Below are 18,613 nucleotides of genomic sequence, written 5' to 3' on the forward strand. Positions count from 1 at the left end.
CGTCTGTTAATGAGACAAAAATGGTGACCTAAAACTAGATTCTTCGTTCAATCGTAACATACGGACAGGCTAACCCAACGGTCAACCTTCGTTTAACCATAAGGTATGATACTGAGCCAAAGTTCAACCCGTGTTTAACGACAGTTTACAATAGTAAGCCAAAGTTCAACCCGAGTTTAACGACAGTTTGGAATAGTAAGCCAAAGTTCAACCCGAGTTTAACGACAGTTTGGAATAGTAAGCCAAAGTTCAACTCACGTTGAAAGATGAATTACAATACACAACATCAAGTCTTGTGTAACCCTTTGTCAAAGCACAACAAACAATATCTATCAATACGAGAACTGAACACTTGTTAGACAAACTATCACTTTCTATATCTGATGGATTTGATATTAGGCAAATTGTAGGATGAGATGTTAGAAACAATTATCAACTTGTTAGAAGGATTAGATATGTTAGAAGCGGTCAAGTGTGTGAAGGTGTACGAAATGATGAAGGATTTCGTGTTAGTGACGCTATCAAACTAGCGGATTGTTAGCCATTTTCCACGAATATTGCTCTATCCTCCATACTGCATCCATACTCCCTCTATACTCCCTCACTATACCAAGTATACTCCCTCTATACTCCCTCACTATACCAATCCTACTCCCTCACTCATACTGCTGTGTCAACAGTGTGTATGTGTGTGTGTGTGTGTGTGTGTACAACCTAACACCTAACTATGGTTAACTAGGTTACCTGACGACCCTCCGTACTGAGGAAGGGAGACGTGCCTGAACACACACACACACACACACACACACACACACGATGCGCCCAGACGCAAGCGGCAAGAGGCGATCACGTCTGGCTCTCTCCTGCTACCCATTCCCAGGATAGTAATAACATCACCATCACCATCACCACCATCACCATCACCATTGAAGAAAACTGAAGATAATATGAACCATTCCATCACAAAGGTCGAGGGAAGGGGTTAAGATGACCCCAGACGCATCGTCTACCCATCACTGAAAGGAATGGGTGACCTGGACGTCTTGTGAGACAATGAAGAAAATAAGTTTCCCTTATCAATCGTGGGGGAGGAAGGCGCAGGTCCCCACCTGAAGAATTCCTTTCCCTTTCCATTCTGCCGCGGAGGAGGACCAGGGAAATTGAATGTGTCTTGTGGCCAGCCACCAGCCCCCTCACCTCCTACTACACGACAGTTCGACCCTTAGGAACCTTGAAGTGCGATAATACAACTTTATGAACCTTTAAAGTCCGATAATCTAACTTTATAAACCTTGAAGTACGATAACTTAACTTTATAAGCCTTGAAATAAGATGGTCCAACTTTATAAGCCTTGAAATATGGTCACTCAAAATTGTTGAGTAGTGACGTGAGAGAATATAAATACAATACTAAATCATTCAGACTATTAGACTTAGATCTCAAGTTTGATGGAGTTTGACTCTTTGAATATATCATTTCTATAACTGAACTCTCGCGATGAAGGGATTGAGGGTGTGCTATCATACTTGTTATCAAGGGAAATATAGATGAAGTGTTATAGTTTTCCTTCATATGATCAATTTACATATGATAACATTCCATTTATCTCCATAACAAGTGAACATTATTTTCTTCCTAATCTTTCCCTTTCCAGTTTTATGTTCTACTGAAAATCTTTCTGTTCCAGAAGAACAAGATATAACTCTTATGTTCTACTGTCAGTACGATCCTGGTAAGAATATTATCATGTCCACAACAGACGAGAGAACAACAAGTGGTCATTTTGGATCATTTTGATAGCCATTGTGGCGTCCACTTCCACGTCGTTTTAATTCATTCTTACCAATAAAAATAATGACTTTTTTTATTCCTGTTTATCCAATTCATAGGAAAAGGCCTCTCGCTACATCACATCAAAAAACTACTAATCTTTTTTACAAAATTCTCAAAACTTGTTATATGACAACCACCCCATCGTAATATGTATATACATATATATATGTACTTGAGAGTTTCCTCCCCTGCTGCCGTTTTCTGTATCACCAGAGGAATGCTACAACTAGTGGGGGGGGGGGGGGGGTGGAATCAGGAGCAATACTGACCAACATTACAGAACAGAAGACGTGGAATGAGGCGAGACTCACATAGCAAGTGTTCGTTCAGTGTGTGTGTGTGTGTCGATCTTCCCTCCTTCCTCCCCTTGATTCCATTTAAGATTTAATTTCCTTCTGTCGCTCAGGGAACAAGAATGGTCGTTTGTGTTCTTATCTGACTGTTGAATAATAAGCGACCAACATGTTCTTCAAATCAAGTGAATAAATGATTCATCATTAGCGAGAGACACTGGCTTATGTTGTGTATCCGCAATTTCTCTGTCTTCCTGCAGATAATCATAAATCATTTATGTAATTATCATTCTAATATACAATATACAGAACTTTATCAACTTTGAGTTACTATTCTATTGTGTAATCTATTAGCAAATCTAATTGAATCATGAACTTATCAATATATTCATTTCTATCATTTCATTCTCATTATGAACTTATCAATACATTCATTTCTATCATTTCATTCTCATTTAAATATACGTCCTCTTTAATGGGGATTAAATTCTCCCTTTTTCTATCTATGAATTAAAATGAAGGAAGAGGAATAAGGGATAGAAAGAAGAATGTAAGAATAACAGAATGGACAACAGTGAAATTATACAAACAGGAATAACTGAAGAGACAAGAGAAATATGGGACAAGTGACTGCAATAATACAATAACAGAAAATGGCATGATCAAGTAATACAAGAAACAATAATAGAATGGATAGAAAAACGATAGAATATCAGAAAATGGGATGACAGAGAGAAATGATACAATAACAGAATAACTGAATTATGGAATGATACACAGGAATGATGGAATGATACACAGGAACCATGGAATGATACACAGGAACGATGGAATGATACACAGGAACCATGGAATGATACACAGGAACGATGGAATGATACACAGGAACGATGGAATGATACACAGGAACGATGGAATGATACACAGGAACGATGGAATGATACACAGGAACGATGGAATGATACACAGGAACGACGGAATGATACACAGGAACGATGGAATGATACACAGGAACGATGGAATGATACACAGGAACGATGGAATGATACACAGGAACGATGGAATGATACACAGGAACCATGGAATGATACACAGGAACCATGGAATGATACACAGGAACGATGGAATGATACACAGGAACGACGGAATGATACACAGGAACGATGGAATGATACACAGGAACGATGGAATGATACACAGGAACGATGGAATGATACACAGGAACCATGGAATGATACACAGGAACCATGGAATGATTGCGAGAGGAACAAGAGGCAGGTTGAGAGCAAGAAGGATCTCTGGATGTGTTTATTGGGTCCCTGAGCAGTGTCATGACAGATGTCTCCGTCATGACACTCTTCAGGGAATCCTACACACTGAGCAGCCAGCCTCCTTTGAAACTCAGTAAGTCTAAGTGGGAGGAAGAGAGACTTGGGTCAAGTTAGAGGAGGAGGAGGAGGAGGAGGAGGAAGATTCTGGAGGTACCACAAGACAGGGAGACAGAACATAGAGAAATGTAGGAGTAAGAGGTGGAATGGAAGAATAATCGACAGAGAAAAGCCAAAGCCAAGTGAAGTCAAAGAGATAAGAAGCCAAATTCCACTGTTACAAAACAAGGAAAAAGTAAAAGTCAGTGGTGCACACAATACAGCCTACTGCAAACCCGTTTCTTGACCCTCACATTTGTCTTTCTCACCATCCCACAATGAACAGATCAAACAGCCATGAAGACATCACACATCGCACACCCACCTTCACCAGGAGCCACTTACCTTCCACTTCTGTACTTCCCTGGTAAGAACTTCTCACTACATCTAACCCTTATGTCTGTCACACTTTCAACAAACATCTCCGTCAACTCATTCATACACTCCCTGCAGATCTGTTTGTGTCACACAGAAGCCACTCTATATCTTTAATATTTTCTACCACACATTCTTGATACCACACCAGCGGACCACATACCTTCTACCACTGTTGATGCCACACTGCTCCACCGCAATCAAGTGTTCTAAACATGCCACCACACTGTCAATCACCTCTCTCCCACACACACCTCACCAAATACATTTAATAGAATTATACCGGTGCCATTGGAAACTTATTTACCTCCTTTTTGCACTACTTTCTCATGTATTCTTCCGAATCACTTGAACACCTTCTTTGCAGATACTGATCATACGCCTTCCGTTACTTTTACATAAGCAGCTTTACCGTCTCACTCTACCACCCACATCCCCTTCTCATGCGGTCTAATTCCACCTTTCGCATGTGCATTTCTGAATCTTTGAATGTTGTCCCCTAAATATTTTCCACTCTCCTGAATTTCACATAATCTTGTCGTATGTAATTCGCAATCTCTTTATAACTGCGCACAGATTTACAGCCAGATATTCTCACATTCATCTCTTCTTTCATCACATGTTTGCCATTTCCCCTTGCCATAAACCCACTCACCAAGTTTCGTCTATCCATATCTACGTTATCAGTGGATGTAAGATTGTAAATATACATTGAGAATATTAACAACTGCTGTTAAAAATGATGTAATCTTCACCTCATTTCCCGTGGAGCAGTAATGGACGTGGTGTGCCATACGACCACAGAGGAAGTGGTTCGAGTTCCTGACGACACAGTGGTGAAAGAAGCAGCGAGTCATACGATCCTGACTGAATGACGGAATGAAGGAGGAAGTAAGGAAGTAAGCAGGTTGCTTGGTGGTGATGGAAGGGGCCGGTCCAGTGTCTGGCTGCCTGACTGGGAGGATGTGATGTGGTGGTGCAGCAAGCGAGGCGTTCGCCAGATAACCAAGGGGGAAACAGCAGCAGGAACTTCTGCACAGGTTTCTATGATGAAGTTCTCCAGGTTTCTATCGACCAGGTGGAATTGGCAAGGAACAAATGGCGCTCCCAAGTTGCTGAAATTGTCGCAACAATTGTGGGATAATGATACGTGCGCCTTGTGTGAGGCGAACTACAACGAAGAACTATAACTCTTGTTAACTGAACAGAAAATTGTCATTGCAACATTTGGGTATACGAGCTGAGGATATAGACATTATATAACATGATATATATATCATATATATATTTCATATAACAGATGCCAGTCTGTCATCCTCGCTCGCTCCTGCAACGCGCTGCCTTACGTCGCAAGTTGTAAACTTACAACACAAGGATCCTCTTACGTCTATACTCACGATACAGTGTGTTTCACAGCTTCACCTTCAACACGGTGACATGCAATCTATTTCCGTTGCAATACAATGTGCGACAACTCCTTCCTTCCGTGTGACGTATATAATATACGTCACCTCCTTCTGGCACGTGACAGGCCTCCCTGGCACGTGACAGGCCTCCCTGGCACGTGACAGCCCCCCCCCATGTATGCCTAGGGCAGGACGACCCTATACAAAACGAACTGGTTCACAGAACTGTTTCTGTCTGTGTCTATCTCGTTCCCTATGTCTCTATCTGGTTCTCTGTGTTTGCTTATCATTTCCACTATTTTCTCTTTGTATATCACTTCTTGTTTCTTTCGCTGTCTCACTGTGTCTTTCTGTTTGTTTGTTTATAATCTCAACACCACCACCACCATCATCCGGGTCCCTGTCTTCCCTGAGACTCAAACTGTTGACGACCAAAGCTGCTGACGTCTGAAGCTGCTGACGACCAAAGCTGCTGACGTCTGAAGCTGCTGACGACCAAAGCTGCTGACGTCTGAAGCTGCTGACGACCAAACCTGCTGACAGACGCCGTTAAAAGCCTTTTCCTTTTTTTTCTTAGAGCAGTAATCTTTGGTCTCCGTGTCAAAGACACAAAGTCTTTGAAATTCTAATTATCCTTGTTATAAACGCGACAAAAATTTTATAAATATAATTTATATTCAAATAAAAGACTTTGGAATGTTTCTGTGTTTGGTCTGAATGTAAATAATGAGTAGTTGAAGACTGTTTCCAGGAAGTTTAGAATTACTGAAAACCAGACATATGGTCACCACTCTGGCCAAGGAAAACTAGAAAAGAATAATAATTATTCTGAGGAATTATTTAGAACGAAATACTAATTATAAGTATTCTATGAATATTAGGAGGCTATAATGATTATATTTGGGTCAGGATGTTCACGTACATATAAAATGCAACTACGATATCAAAAATAACAATAGATTGGTAGTTAACATGTGCATTATAAGCGTGTGTCTGTATGTACGTTGGGCATACCAGAAGGGAAGGCTGTATATGTATACATAGTATACACCATACAAGACCAGATTATACACAACACAAACATCCAAACAAACTATAAATATAGTAATATTGTCCATGATCATCAAGGCAAGTAACTACACTAAACAATTCTACAACCTTAACAAGCAACACCCCAGCTAGTTAGTTAAGCAAGTAGTTATCAACGAGATAACCTTCAAGTATCTAACTCAGGAAATACTTGCGAATTTCTGGAGTTGAAGAACCTTCTTACACGTGAGGAGGAGAGGGATTAATGTGGCTCTATTTTGGGTGAGGTTAAGTGCACTTGTTTTCTTCAGTCCTCCACCACACACACACACACACACACACACACACAACCCTCATTAAAAAGTTTTCATGTTCTCACATACTCCACACACACACACTTTATAAGTCTCGTTTCATCCACGTGGAAAAATACTTTATTTTCGTACTTAACACAGCTCACTTATGTGCCTGAGTTACTTACCTGGAGATGTGAGTATCAAGTGTGTTGTGTTTCTACAAAGGTTTACTGGACGTCTGCTTCAAGTGTGTGATTACTGCTTCCTTAATGATGTCTCCTTCTTCTCCTCCTCTCTCTCTCTCTCTCTCTCTCTCTCTCTCTCTCTCTCTCTCTATATATATATATATATATATATATATATATATATATATATATATATATATATATATATATATATATATATGTATATACTACAAACGTCTACAGAGGACATGAGAAGGAACACATCATGGAACAGAACAAGGAAGAAGCAACAGCTCTGCTTGATGACACAGACCTTCTGTTGTCGTCAACTGAGATCTGTTGTGTCTGTTTCCTTCCCTTCCTGTTCGTCCTGTTGTGGCTATCCACCTTCTGTTTCCCCACGACCATCCTGTTCCCTCTTTCCTCTTCTTCAGAACAACAGAACAGGTTGTCTCCTGTCATTAAAACAGACTTGATACGAACGATCGTTAAACAATAAACCAATTTATAAATGTGACATAATTGATAATTAATCCATGGATCATTGCCAGAGGCCACCATGACTGTCTCTTCTACCGGATGTTGTTATGGGTCGTGACGTCACAACCTGACGTCACGGCTCTCGCATGACACAACCCAACCCGCAGCCAGTTTATATCCGGGTTATCAGCAGAACTGGACGACTGACTAATTGCAAGAAATTATTTGCAATCAGCTGATTGGCATACATATCGTTGGGCAACAGCAATCATGAATTTCAGCATCGGAATTAATCAGAATAATACGAAGCTGAGAAATATCATATAAAGCCTTGTTTCTATATTTCATATATTATATATATATATATATATATATATATATATATATATATATATATATATATATATATATATATACATATATATATATATATATATATATATATATATATATATATATGGTTATAGTCACCTTGTAGTAGGACCATTGTCAACAATAACATGTAATTATGAAGTATAACCACATAAGTCGATGTAGATTAATTAGTAAACAATTCCTGGCGTGGACTAAAAGATGACGAACTGGCAACCTCGACTACGAGGCTATATAAAGAAGCAGCAGGAGGGATGGAGGTCAGTGTGGAGTGTGCCAGCGTAGGGTAAGGAACCATCATGATCAAACTGGTGATGTTGGCACTGTTCGGTCTACAGTGCCAAGCACTGCTCACCTGGGATGACTTGGTGCCAGCAGTGATCCGCAAGCTGGAGAGGTGAGTGGCTGACTGTGAGGAACTGTCTGGGGAGAAGGTCACTGCTGATTGGTTGGTTGTGATGACTGTCTGGCTGTTGATTGGTTGCTTGTGGGTGGAAAGGCCAGTGACTGTATGAGGCTAACTGTAGAATACATCAGTGACCCGTAGAGGGCTAACTGTAGAATAGATCAGTCGCTGTATATGGCTAACTGTATAAAATCTAGGCCAGTGACTGTATCAAGCTAACTAGAATACATCAGTGAGTGTATGAGGGTAACTGTATAATACATCAGTGACTGTATAAAGCTAACTGTAGAAAGAAACTAACTGTAATGATGTGGGAATATGGGAAGCTGGTCATCCCAGTTGGTGTATGAGACCAGCTGGGGAGATAGGTGGTTGAGGGTCAAAGGTCAAAGGTGATTGTAGATGGTAAGAGAGACGTATATCATATTTTAGGCAATGGCGCCCAGAGGGAGGAGAGGTCATTCTCCTTAACCATTCCTGTAGCTTGACGACCAACACGACCCAGCACTCCTACCACAGAGGAACACTTTCTTGCCCCGAGTGGACCAACATCACAGGCAAGGGTCAGTATATGTCAAGCTTTAGTGCTGACCTGGGTCATGTAGGTGACCTGGGTCATGTAGGTGACCTGGGTCATGTAGGTAACCTGGGTCATGTAGGTGACCTGGGTCACCTAGGTGACCTGGGTCATGTAGGTGACCTGGGTCATGAAGGTGACCTGGGTCATGTAGGTGACCTGGGTCAATATGTACTGTCCAGTTTGTTTTGAAAGATGTTGATATATTGATATATGTGTCTTTGTACATATAGATAGAAAAAGATACATATTCCACCAGAAGATATAGAAAACAATAGATATGTTTGTCCATACTTGTTAACAAGCGCGTGTAAACACATCTCTTTCCTAACAGCCTTAAGTCGAACAGTCTTCGGGGTCGTTGATGACGTCACACGGGACTTCTTCAGGAAGGCAGTTCTTGAAGGACTTGTTAACGAGGCAGACACAGACCGCTGGGTCAGCGAATGAGGTCACCACTCGTTTTCGTCCAATCACGCTGCTTGGTGAGCGCGCGAGGCCATCTCTGATTGGTTCCCAGACATGATGTCGTTAAGTCGTTTAAGTTTACACCTGGTGACCAGGACGCGAACTAACTTGTTTCTTCAAGTGTATCATCTTCTCCAGTTCAGAGAAAGGAGGTCAAAGGTCAGAGGGGAAGCCTTGACACCCACTTGCCTCGTCTCCCTAGCCATAATAAGTGTGTTAATCCTTCATCTTAACAATGAGACATGGCATTGTTGACCCAACTACTGGTGGTTCTAATGACCCCCTCATTATCACTAGTAATTCAAGATGTTTACGGTATCAAAGATGTTGATGTTTGAAAGAGTTAAGTCACTGACTGTGATTAGTGTATGAAATGCTCCATTTCTTTTGTATCAACAAAATCATATCCAGAGATTACATAGATATCTTTGTTTCAGTCATTTTCTCCTGTAGTTTATAGAATCATAGATGCTGTAAGTTCCATGTGATTATCATGTAATAAGCATCAGTAATGTGGGGTTATGCATAGAAGTTTGATCGTATTAATCAGGTAATTAAACAAACGAGGAAAATACATGTTTATGATTTTATTTAACGTGTACAGCCTATTAGCCAGAGGTATCACGGGACACCCCAACAGAGGTCAAAGGTCAACAACTGGGGATGACACACACACACACACACACACACACACACACACACACACACACACCACTGTGTCAGCTGCGGAGGAAGATGTAAACAAATGTCGCGTCACTTCCCGTGACGTCACAGTGTGACGTCACAAGGGGGGGAACCGTCTGGCGTTTGTTGTTGCTTGAAAAATGGAGGCTCATCATTTCCCGAGCAACAGCCGGAGGTGGAGTCCCTTACGTCATCATAGTCTCGAAGGGAAAAAAGCTTTATTTACACACACACACACACACACACACACACACACACACACACACACACACACGGCATTCATACATGTACATATTCTGCCCAGGTAACCTCAGCGACACAGATGATTAGTTTACAGACAACGAGGGTCATGGTTTCCAAGGTGAGTTTGTCTGACATAATGAAGTCATGCAGGACGTCGACCGCGGGTAATTACAGCAAGTGTGAATGTCACCAGACACAGCAGACGACAGGTGTAGCCACACACACACACACACACACACACCAGACACATGTTGACTACCACACTACATACACATGTACAGGGGGGAGGGAGGGAGGGGGTCTGGTGCATGTAGGGGTGGGTGGGGGGGCGCCTGTCGTTAGCGAATAAGAGGAAAAGAAGTCCCGTGACTCAACGCCTGTTTCTGTTAACAGATCGTACAACAGATGGCCACAACAGATGGCCACAAGCACCTTTATATCAGGGTAAGAAGTGGTGTAAACAATGCTATAATGAGATATTAAAAAGCATTGAGTTATATGTTTCTGTCATTATACATAATTAGGGTTTCATTAACTTGTTAAACCTGGAACATTATCAAGATATAACACAAAGTAAAGATGATTTGATCAAGTACACATTTGATAACATCAGCTTGATTAAAGCAAGAGGAAAATATACATATGTTGGTACATATACATCTTATATATGTACAGAAAGTAAAGTAAATTGGAAGATAAAAATCATACAACCTAATCTTATATAATACACACACACATTCACCATTCACCTATCTATTGATCTAGGAGTCTGTCTATCTATTCATATTCCTATCTATCTCTATATCTATCTATCTATGTCGATTTCTCTTCCTCTCTTTCCCTCTGGCGACGTCTTTTTCCTACTGTCTCAGACGCTCTCGCTCTATATATAAACACACACACACACACACACACACACACACACACACACACACAAACACACACACACTCACACACACAAACACATATACACACACTTTACTCAAACATAATAGTAATTCATCTTTGCATGATCTTTCATATACCTACTATATACATTGTTAACGATACCACACGCTTGTAATGTATACTTGTATGACAGAATGTATTTATATTTCATGATTTTGTCCTGATTTTACAAAGGCATTCCAATCTTTTGGTTCTCATAAACTTCCAATAATCTTACTCAACTTAGAGATTAGGTACAGATTGGGATGATGAGTTTATATAAACGCCTGGAATATCAGATAATGTCTAGTGAATGATTGGAATCATGATTAGTGCCTTAGGAATGATTGGAATGGTTGACACCCTCGTGGGGACGAATTACATTGTGTTCTAGCGACCAGAAAACGATTGGAATTGTGGTCACCGCCCAGGAAGAGATTGGAATATTGTGTCTAGCGGCCCGGGAATGATTGGAATGGTGTCATGGGCTACAGTGACGTAGATTGGTGTCTGAGGGATCTTATGTTTACTCCTACGTGGCTCACAATCAGTGCCTTCTGCAACCAAGGTCTACACAAATCCTCTGATGATGTTAAAAAAAAGGTTTATATAGGATCCAATCGTCCATGATAAGGACCTAAAGGTGATTCAATGTCACAAAAAACGTGTCCAGGATTGGTAAGTGGAACTTCGTATAGTTACAAAAATAATTGAAGACTTTCTTTTACCGATGATGAACAAAGAAATTTTTGAAGTTCATGGGTAGAGTGAAGGAACTAAATTTTCTTGAATTATGTTCACTTCCAGATAGAAAATTATTAGTGCTTTTACTTCACAAGAAAATGAAAAAGAACGAATCTATTAAATATTAAAGTTTCACTCGAACAAGAGTAGAATTCAAAGATCATGAATATGACTGAAAGGTAATTTTGACTTTATTCATAAAACTTTTATGATTACTTTTATTGGATTAGCTAAAGTGATATTGTCTTAAATACTTGAAAAAGGAAGATTCGAATCATATGTATATATTACAGAAAATTAATCATTTCAGTTATTCTGTTGCGATGACTTCATTATGATGGTTGACCTGACCTTACCAGCAAACAACCCGCCATAGTCCAGTCAAACACTTTCTCTAAGTCATTGACACCATTCCTGGTCCGGGACGCTAATCACTTTCCAATTAACATAAATAATCACTTGATTAACACAACTCAATACATTCAACATAGGACATGTACTTCTCCAACTTTTCCCATATATTTTGGTAACCTATTACCTGTGAAGACACCCATTACCTGTGCTTAACTACCAGCATTACTAGATCCTTCCCACTACCTGTTGTTACAAGCTACAAGTTCCTGGTGATTCCCACAACCCGGCCTCATAGTAAGATGTTACATATATATTCCTATCATAACCTTAAATGTCCAGTTGTACGTTCATAACAAACATTATACATTAATGTCATTAAACTTGAAGAAAAATACCACGAATTATCATACATCTTGAGGCTTGTTATGGAGATAATTGTTCACATATTGTTGAAGTTTGATAGGGTTGGCCAGGTAGATATATTCAGTTTGGTATAACCACTCAAAAATGAATTATATATGAAGATAATTATAATTATGATATGCATCTGATTAGCTTTAAGTTGATCTTAAGTTTGCCTTCATGTTTGGCCAATAGGATTTTAAGGAATGATAGGCCATCAAAATGGAACTTTACCATTAATGACAACACTACAACACTTGACCACTTAGGTCAAAGGTCAGGCCCATCGTACGCAAGGGTCATACCAACGTACTTAACGAGTCGTACCCTTGTGTTCAAGGGTCATACCCTCGTGTTCATCAAAGGTCGTACCCTCGTGTTCAAGGGTCGTACCCTCATGTTCAAGGGTCGTACCCTCGTGTTCAAGGGTCGTACCCTCGTGTTCAAAGGTCGTACCCTCGTGTTCAAAGGTCGTACCCTCGTGTTCAAAGGTCGTAGCCTCGTGTTCAAGGGTCGTACCCTCGTGTTCAAAGGTCAGTTTGGGTAATTCAAGCATTAACAGTATTTCCTTCACCAGTTCAGTCACCAGTTACCAGTCCACCACATCCTCAGACCATCTTGGTCGACCTCGACCCTGTCTATGTAACATAGAAATATAGATAGTGTTAGAACAGTCGTCGTCTGAGGTCAAGTTAATTTACAAGTATTTAACAAATACAACTATAGTCTAGTGTAACATATATAGCAGCGGACATATATATAACATATATAAATAAGTTTTATAGATAATTCATATATGAAAACATTTGGTAGCAACATTCAAATTTACATTTTGGACACTTGTGAGTTTGCTTAATATATATATATATATAGTTATATATACAATTCCTGCTTGTTTATTTTTCCTCTAAACACTAAATCCCACATACTTTCTCCTCTGAACTTCAATTTATATAAAAATATATGACGGTCGATCGACAGAACATAATTATCGTAAGCGTATTCGCACAGTGCGTCTATTACACCAGATACGCTCTCTTTCTATATATCAATACGCTATCTCTGAAATATACATATACAGAAGGAGATTGGCTAATATAGATTCTTCGTAACATCCCTGTTTGTATTTCATCATTGTGAAGCTAGAGAGAGAGAGAGAGAGAGAGAGAGAGAGAGAGAGAGAGAGAGAGAGAGAGAGAGAGAGAGAGAGAGAGAGAGAGAGAGAGAGAGAGTCTGAGTCTCTGCAGAGGTTGCACTCAAGCCAATATGAAGACTTGCGCATTGAACACTGAGAGATATGTTCTCGATATTTTCTGCTTTTATATTTCTATATCCTCGTGTGTGTGTGTGTGTGTGTGTGTGTGTGTGTGTGTGTGTGTGTGTGTGTGTATGTGTGTGTCTATACATCTTATTCTTCATCCAGACGTATGAATGTGTCTGTTGGTTGGTATGAGTGCGTCTCTTACACGAATGTGTGACAGTGTTGATACAGGATGTCATGAGTAGAGTGTGTTGATACAGGATATCAAGAGTAGAGTGTGTTGATACAGGATGTCAGGAGTAGAGTGTGTTGATACAGGATATCAAGAGTAGAGTGTGTTGATACAGGATGTCATGAATAGAGTGTGTTGATACAGGATATCAAGAGTAGAGTGTGTTGATACAGGATGTCAGGAGTAGAGTGTGTTGATACAGGATGTCATGAGTAGAGTGTGTTGATACAGGATATCAAGAGTAGAGTGTGTTGATACAGGATGTCAGGAGTAGAGTGTGTTGATACAGGATATCAAGAGTAGAGTGTGTTGATACAGGATGTCATGAGTAGAGTGTGTTGATACAGGATGTCAGGAGTAGAGTGTGTTGATACAGGATATCAAGAGTAGAGTGTGTTGATACAGGATGTCATGAGTAGAGTGTGTTGATACAGGATATCAAGAGTAGAGTGTGTTGATACAGGATGTCATGAGTGGAGTGTGTTGATACAGGATATCAAGAGTAGAGTGTGTTGGTACAGGATGTCAGGAGTAGAGTGTGTTGGTAGTCGTACAACACACATGATAAAGTCAACGTTAATTCCAGATTAGAAAGACGCGTTTGCACGGTGGGTGGGTGGGGGGGGGGGGTTGGGGGTGCCTACTGTATTTCCTGGTAGTTGATTGGTCGTTCTTATTCATAACGAGATCCACAGCATCCTATTCCATGGCAACCAATTACATTCCCTATTTATATCAAGGTCATGTAACGTACACACTTCATTACGTACAATTCTTGTTCATGATTCCAAAACTGTGATGATTATAACCCAAACCCAATTTGGTTGACAGAGTACAATTGGTTTTGGAAATTCGATACAATTTTGCATCAAGATGTTACTACCCAATTTAAATTGTTGCAATACCACAATTATCATATGTCAATGATTTCCAGTTATCAATTTATGTATTCTGGCATTTACTTTATTGTTTGGTTTCTGGTATCCAATTTTTGCACAATAATGGTTTCTACTGTCCAATATTTGCACAGATGTGGTTTCTAGTAAACAATTTCTGCACAGCTGTGGTTTCTAGACCCCACTATTTTTTGCATAGCTCTGGTTTCTAGTAATCCCTATGTCTTTGCTTTTCTTTCTGTATATTTTCTAACACTAACGTTCTGTATGACTGCGGTTTCCAATAGCCAGTCTTTACAAGTATGGTTTTCAGTAGACACTTACTGCATAGCTCTGGTTTCTAATAATTGCTTTCAGTATGTATATGGTTTCTCGTATTAATCTATGTATTGGTGGAAGCTGTAAGTATACATTTAATACATAGTCATGGTTTCTGGCAGACAGACACTTAGTACCTCAAGTTTTCTACTTTTCTTGCTCTGTTTGCCCGTTGGTTTTTACTATTCATAACCATTTTCAAGCTATATAAAGTGACTTACGTTCTCTGCCTGTAACTAACACTTAAGTACTTATAAAACTGTAGTAGTAATGATGATTCCTGAAATGAATGAACCTCTTCCCAGTTTCCACTTCAAAGTTTTCTATTTTCACACACATGGTGTGTTGAGATGTATGTTCTCTTGGTCTCTGAAATATGGTTCTCTAGAAGGCATTCCTCGTTCCTGTGGTCCACTGTCAGTCCCACGTCTTCATCATAATGCACTTCCTGAGTCTCCTGTTTTAAGATATTATTTTCCATTTCTGTCCACTGGAGTGGGGGCTCTCTGGCCAACGGTAAGAGATAACAGTAAGAGGGAGATTTTCTGGCCAACGGTAACGGATAACGGTAATTCTTCTTCCCTGTTATTTCACTCTCTCTAACATTTCAGACTTTAAGTTTACTTTGAAAAAGTTTCTTTACTAAATAAGTTCCTGTGTTTTATGGAAGCTTGAGATTAAAGTCGTTTATATATAACCGTATATTAACGGTGTAAGTTCATGTCTTAACACACTTTGTCGTGTTTAATAATACCTTTCTAAACGCACTTTCATCGACACACTCTTATAACCTGTAGTGAGTCTGTAACGCACTTTTGTGACCAGGAGTAAATGCCTTTTACTACGCACTTGTGATACACAGTGTTTCTTCTCGTCGCGTCACATTAATTTCGACTTGGGAGTGATATTTTCCTCACACACTCTAACGCACTTTACCAGGACGATAACTCTGGTTTGTCCTCACACACTCTAACGCACTTTACCAGGGCGATATCTCTGGTTCTTCCTACCGAATAGGATTCTCTTAAACGCTTCCCTAAATTCTGGGCTGAAGATTGTATAGATGATGGGGTTCAGGGTCGAGTTAAAGTATCCAAGCCAGAGAAATATAGAGAACATAACGTCTGAGAAATAACACCCAGGACATATAGGCATGAGAAGTGCCGTTACGAAGAAGGGAAGCCAGCAGATAACAAATGCACCGGTGATGATAGCCAAGGTCTTCGCTGCTTTCTTCTCTCTCTTGGCCTCCAAGGTCTCCTTCTTCGTCTTCTTGGGAGCTTCCTTGGGCAACATCTCCAATCTGGACACCTCAGAGACGTGGGAACTAACAGAGACTGCGCCGTTGTTCGACGATTTGTCTGGAGATCCACTGTTAACGGTGGTGAAGGCTGTTGTTTGATGTTCCGTTACACCGTTGGGTTTCGTGTCGCCTCCTCTGTGACCCTGTTGTGGAAGTAACGCGTTACATGTGGTCACGGTAACAGTAACAGCCCTAATGTGGTGGATATTGGTTTCTATTCAAGGTCTAGTTCTTAAAAACTAGAGGTTTTCTATCTAAAGTTCTCTATCAGTTATAGTTGTAATGATATAGCTATGGTGTCTATAAAGTTCTCTATCTTATAAGATAATACTGGAATATAGTAAATGTTTAGGTTACATTATCTATATAATTATCATAACTCTTCTTTATACTTTATACAACAGATTACGTTTGACCTCTCCACATATATTTCTAATATATCTTTCACCTTTGACCTCACAGATCCCTTATACGTTACTCCCCCCCATAGAACCTGACCTTTGACCCATTATTCTAGTGACCCTGAGCCTGCAGACGGCTCAGTAAAGACAGGAAAATACTGACCTTTGCTTTCACTTTAGGTTTGTTATTATTGCCTTTCTGCTTGGCTTCCTTCTTGCCTCCAAACTTGCTTTTGTGAATTCTCTTTCGTGCAGCTTGGAAGATCTTCCAGTACAAGATAAGGATGGCTGTCAGGGGCACATAGAAAGTGGCCATCGTAGCAAAGACCTGGTAGGCCAGATCTTGGGACACGAGACACTTCTTGTGTTCATTTACCCGCACCAGGAAGTCGGGGTCCTTCCACCCGAAGAGTGGCGCTATAGACACCACCACGGCTGTTAACCACACCAGCAAGATCATTACACCGATCCTAGTGCCGTTCCTGGAGTGGATGTAGTCAACCCTCGTCACTGCCCAGTACCTGGAGGAGGCAGGAAGGGCGAGGGGGCGTTACTGATCCACCCGCTCTCGTTGTCAACAACCAAATGGAAAGTGAGGATCAATAATGGGGTCTGTGTATAGTAACCAGGCCAGCGTAGTTACCTGTCTATCTGGCCATCAGCTTAGTTACCTGTCTATCTGGCCATCAGCGTAGTTACCTGTCTATCTGGTCATCTGCTATGATGGTGGACTAACTACTGAATTACCTAGTTCAGAGGTTCATCTGCCTCGCTTCTATCAAACGTGCACTTAACTAGTTATTTCGTGAGAGGGGTCATTATTGCCAGCTTGTTTGTTGATGCAGTTAACCAGCTTATGCCTTATTAAGAGGTCTATCTAAATAGCTTATATGGGGATCTGAAATTATGTTATTTCTAGGACAGATGTCCAGCTAGCTAGCTCCTAAGGAGGTGGCCTTAACCAGTTGTTACCCGAGACATAATTGCTAGTTAATTCATTAGTGTTATTTGTGTAAGAAGGTACGAGGCTTTTACAGAAACCAGGGAAAGTTAGGGCCTAAGTTAAGGGTATAATTTAAGATGTCGTCGCTTACTACCACAAGAAGCAACACCCGCAGGAGTTACAAAGTTAACTTGACTCACTGTACGAGGGAGGGAGGGAAGAATGGAGGAAAGGAGTGGAGGGAAGAATGGAGGGAGGTAGGAAGAAAAGGAGGGCACTTTTGTTTGTCTGTTTGTTTGCTGGTACACAGTGTCATTAACCAGTGTTTGTGGAGGATCATTCCTTGGTCACTTGTTAGTTGTTTGTCACAGTCAAAGTCTTGTACATAAACTCAGAAAGTTACCCTACTTATTACCTTAGTTGTGAATCAAGATGGAGAGAGATAAAGAAAATAACAGAGGATTGATATATATATATACACAGATACGAGATGAAATAATCATAAATACAATAAAACTGATGACACAATGAATGTAACATGGATAAGAATAACAAGGAAAATGGAAATTCATCAGATGATGACGCAACACAAACTATTCCTGTTGAACGTGAAGTTCAATCTGGCTTTTCTCTTTGTTTACACTTGATAGACACTTCAATTTGGAGGGTCTGGTCAGCTTGTCTGATAAGGATGAAAAGTGGACGAGTCTTTCTGTGGGGTCAAGGTCTGCTTGACCTTGAGAGAGATTTCTGTCGC

General features: G+C 40.3%; 2 protein-coding genes across 7 annotated transcripts in view; one reads left to right on the forward strand and one right to left on the reverse strand.

The window, feature by feature from the left end:
- The first annotated feature begins 7,962 nt into the window (after positions 1-7,962).
- LOC139761045 (anti-lipopolysaccharide factor-like) lies at positions 7,963-9,571 on the forward strand. The gene is made up of 3 exons (XM_071684812.1): positions 7,963-8,094; positions 8,536-8,666; positions 9,015-9,571. The coding sequence occupies exons 1-3, from the start codon at positions 7,997-7,999 to the stop codon at positions 9,128-9,130; spliced, it is 345 nt and encodes a 114-aa protein (XP_071540913.1). The 5' UTR covers positions 7,963-7,996; the 3' UTR covers positions 9,131-9,571.
- A 499-nt stretch (positions 9,572-10,070) lies between these two features.
- Positions 10,071-18,613, reverse strand: part of LOC139761043 (5-hydroxytryptamine receptor-like) — a 421,987-nt gene continuing 413,444 nt past the window's right edge. For all 6 annotated transcript variants that reach the window (XM_071684810.1, XM_071684808.1, XM_071684806.1 and 3 more), the window contains 2 exons: positions 17,077-17,434; positions 10,071-16,655 (listed from right to left, as the gene is read on the reverse strand). In XM_071684810.1, the coding sequence (XP_071540911.1) occupies positions 16,179-16,655; positions 17,077-17,434 (835 nt within the window). In that variant the 3' untranslated portion in view covers positions 10,071-16,178. The remainder of the gene's footprint in view (positions 16,656-17,076; positions 17,435-18,613) is intronic.

This window comes from Panulirus ornatus, chromosome 39 (genome assembly GCF_036320965.1).
Source record: "Panulirus ornatus isolate Po-2019 chromosome 39, ASM3632096v1, whole genome shotgun sequence".
Classification (NCBI taxonomy): Eukaryota; Metazoa; Arthropoda; class Malacostraca; order Decapoda; family Palinuridae; genus Panulirus; species Panulirus ornatus.

Excerpts from the sequence above, each read along its gene's own strand:
- LOC139761045 (XM_071684812.1), top strand. The coding sequence starts at position 7,997 with ATGATCAAACTGGTGATGTTGGCACTGTTCGGTCTACAGTGCCAAGCA. Across the intron at positions 8,095-8,535 it reads GTGATCCGCAAGCTGGAGAG|GCAATGGCGCCCAGAGGGAG; the intron begins GTGAGTGGCTGA and ends ATCATATTTTAG. Across the intron at positions 8,667-9,014 it reads GACCAACATCACAGGCAAGG|CCTTAAGTCGAACAGTCTTC; the intron begins GTCAGTATATGT and ends CTTTCCTAACAG.